The sequence below is a fragment of the Mus pahari genome, chromosome 11 (genome assembly GCF_900095145.1).
Source record: "Mus pahari chromosome 11, PAHARI_EIJ_v1.1, whole genome shotgun sequence".
Classification (NCBI taxonomy): domain Eukaryota; kingdom Metazoa; phylum Chordata; class Mammalia; order Rodentia; family Muridae; genus Mus; species Mus pahari.
The window spans coordinates 31,641,389-31,643,535 of record NC_034600.1 but is presented as its reverse complement, the minus strand read 5'-3'; the positions used below and the strand labels follow the sequence as shown (position 1 = coordinate 31,643,535).

Genomic DNA, 2,147 nt, shown 5'->3' with positions numbered 1-2,147 from the left:
GCCCTGGCTGTCCTGGAACTCACTTTGTAGACCAGGCTGGCCTCGAACTCAGAAATCCGCCTGCCTCTGCCTCCCGAGTGCTGGGATTAAAGGCGTGCATCATCACCACCCGGCACGCAGAAAACATCTTAATGCTTTTAAAATGTTACTCAGTCTGTACAGTACAAGCCTTTACCTGTAAGATGCCATTTTCATTTTTGTTATTTAATATTTTCTTTGTTTTTTAGGATGAAACTTTCAGTTGCACTTCAGGAGAACATGGAGAACATGGGACCTGAGAGCTGGTATGACTTCTTTTCTCCTGGATTTGAAAAAGTAGGAACAATAAGGGAGGTATGCAAAGTGATTTTAGACTGTGGCTCCTCTAAAGCATGTGCCTGGCCCAGGGGTGGTGCACACACCTTCAGTCCCAGCACTGGGAGGCAGAGGTAGGCAGATGTCTGGAAGTTTGAAGCCCTGCTGGTGGATATAGTGAGTTCCAGGACAGCCATGATTAAGTAGAAAGAAACACTGTGTCAAAAAAAACTTTAAATAAAAAAGTGTGTGTGGAGCTGGAGAGATGGCTCAGCAGTTAAGAGTACCAATTGTTCTTCCAGAGGACCTGAGTTCAATTCTCAGCAACCACATGGTGGCTCACAACCATCTGTAATGGGATCCGATGCCCTCTTCTGGTGTGTGTCTGAAGACAGCAATGGTGTACTCATGTACATTAAACAAACAAACAAATAAATAAATAAATAAATATTTTTTTGAAAAGTATGTGAGTGTGTGTGTAGATCAGAGGACAGCTTGAAGGAGTGTGTGTGTGTGTGTGTGTGTGTGTGTGTGTAGATCAGAGGACAACTTGAAGGAGTCCCTTTCTCCTGCCACATTGGCCATGGGGATTGAACTCAGATCCTCTAGTAAGAACTTAATGAAATGGAATTGCCCTCTTTGTTTTTCCTTGGTAGAAATGAGCTCGTTTTACCTGCCTGGGCTACAGAGTGAGGCCAAGGATAGCCTAGAAGAGCCTGTGTCTAAATGAAAAGTCAAAAAAACAAAAACAAAAACAAAAAAAACCCTCAGTGCTAGGTGTCTTAGTTCGCATGTATGACATGTGAAATGTATGACATGGGACGTGTATGACATGGAATGTCAGTTCCAGTATGAAAACAGTGGGTGGGAATCAAGAGGGAAGGAAAGCAGGTGCTGGTTCTGTTTAAGACTGTCAGGAAGTGTAAATAAAAGTGCTAGAAATTATAAGAGTCTTGCTTCGGGCCACACCTGTGAGCTCTCTTTCCCAACACTCTAAAAATCTTGTGATATATTAATATTGTGCCCTCCCACGAGCACCAGACAAGTTCTGAGATGGCTCTGGGCACCTCTCCCATCTTCATTCAGACTGATTTGTAATCTCTTGAAGGCTTTGCAGCAGACAAGCAGTTTTGGGGTGAGGCTGGAGAGACAGCTCAGCAGTTAAGATCACTGCTGCTCTTCCAGAGGACCCGGGTTTAATTGCCAGCACTCACCTGGCTGCTTACAACTGTCCTTAACACCTATTTCAGGGGATGTGATGTTCTTTTCTGGCCTCTACACACATTTGATGCACTTATATGCGTGCAGGTAAGACACTCATGCAAGTAAAATAACATTTTTTTAAATGCAGTTTTCTGTTAAAGGAGCAAAGTCCAAGACAGACTCACCATGCACGGGCCTCCTGAGAGTAGAAAGCTCACACAGGTCAAGCAGTGTCTGTGGTATGCTTTGAAGTTTACAACTGTTAAAATAACTTGAATGGGGTCATCACTAGTGTGGGCATCTCCAGCTCCCAGGGTGGCAGTGCCTTACATAAGCAAACCAAAGCCCAATGTCAACAATAAACAAATCAGTTGAGCAGCCCCTGGCTCTAGAAAGCATTCAGCTGCTGGATCTGCTGTGACCCAAGTAGTAGACCTGGCCTGCTGACATCAAGTTAGGAAACTTCGGATGATTTTTTGTTTGTTTGTTTGTTTTTGAGACAAGGTCTTTCCATGTAGCCTGGGATGGCCTTGAACTCGTTAAAATATAGATGAGAAGCCGGGCGTGGTGGCGCATGCCTTTAATCCCAGCACTTGGGAGGCAGAGGCAGGTGGATTTCTGAGTTCGAGGCCAGCCTGGTCTACAAAGTG

At 44.6% G+C, this 2,147-nt stretch overlaps 1 protein-coding gene across 1 annotated transcript in view; it reads left to right on the top strand.

Annotated features, from left to right (window-relative positions):
• Cenph (centromere protein H) overlaps positions 1-2,147 on the top strand; it is a 15,693-nt gene that overhangs the window by 8,109 nt on the left and 5,437 nt on the right. Inside the window, exon 5 of the mRNA XM_021208681.2 lies at positions 228-284. Coding sequence (XP_021064340.1) covers positions 228-284 — 57 coding nt within the window. The remainder of the gene's footprint in view (positions 1-227; positions 285-2,147) is intronic.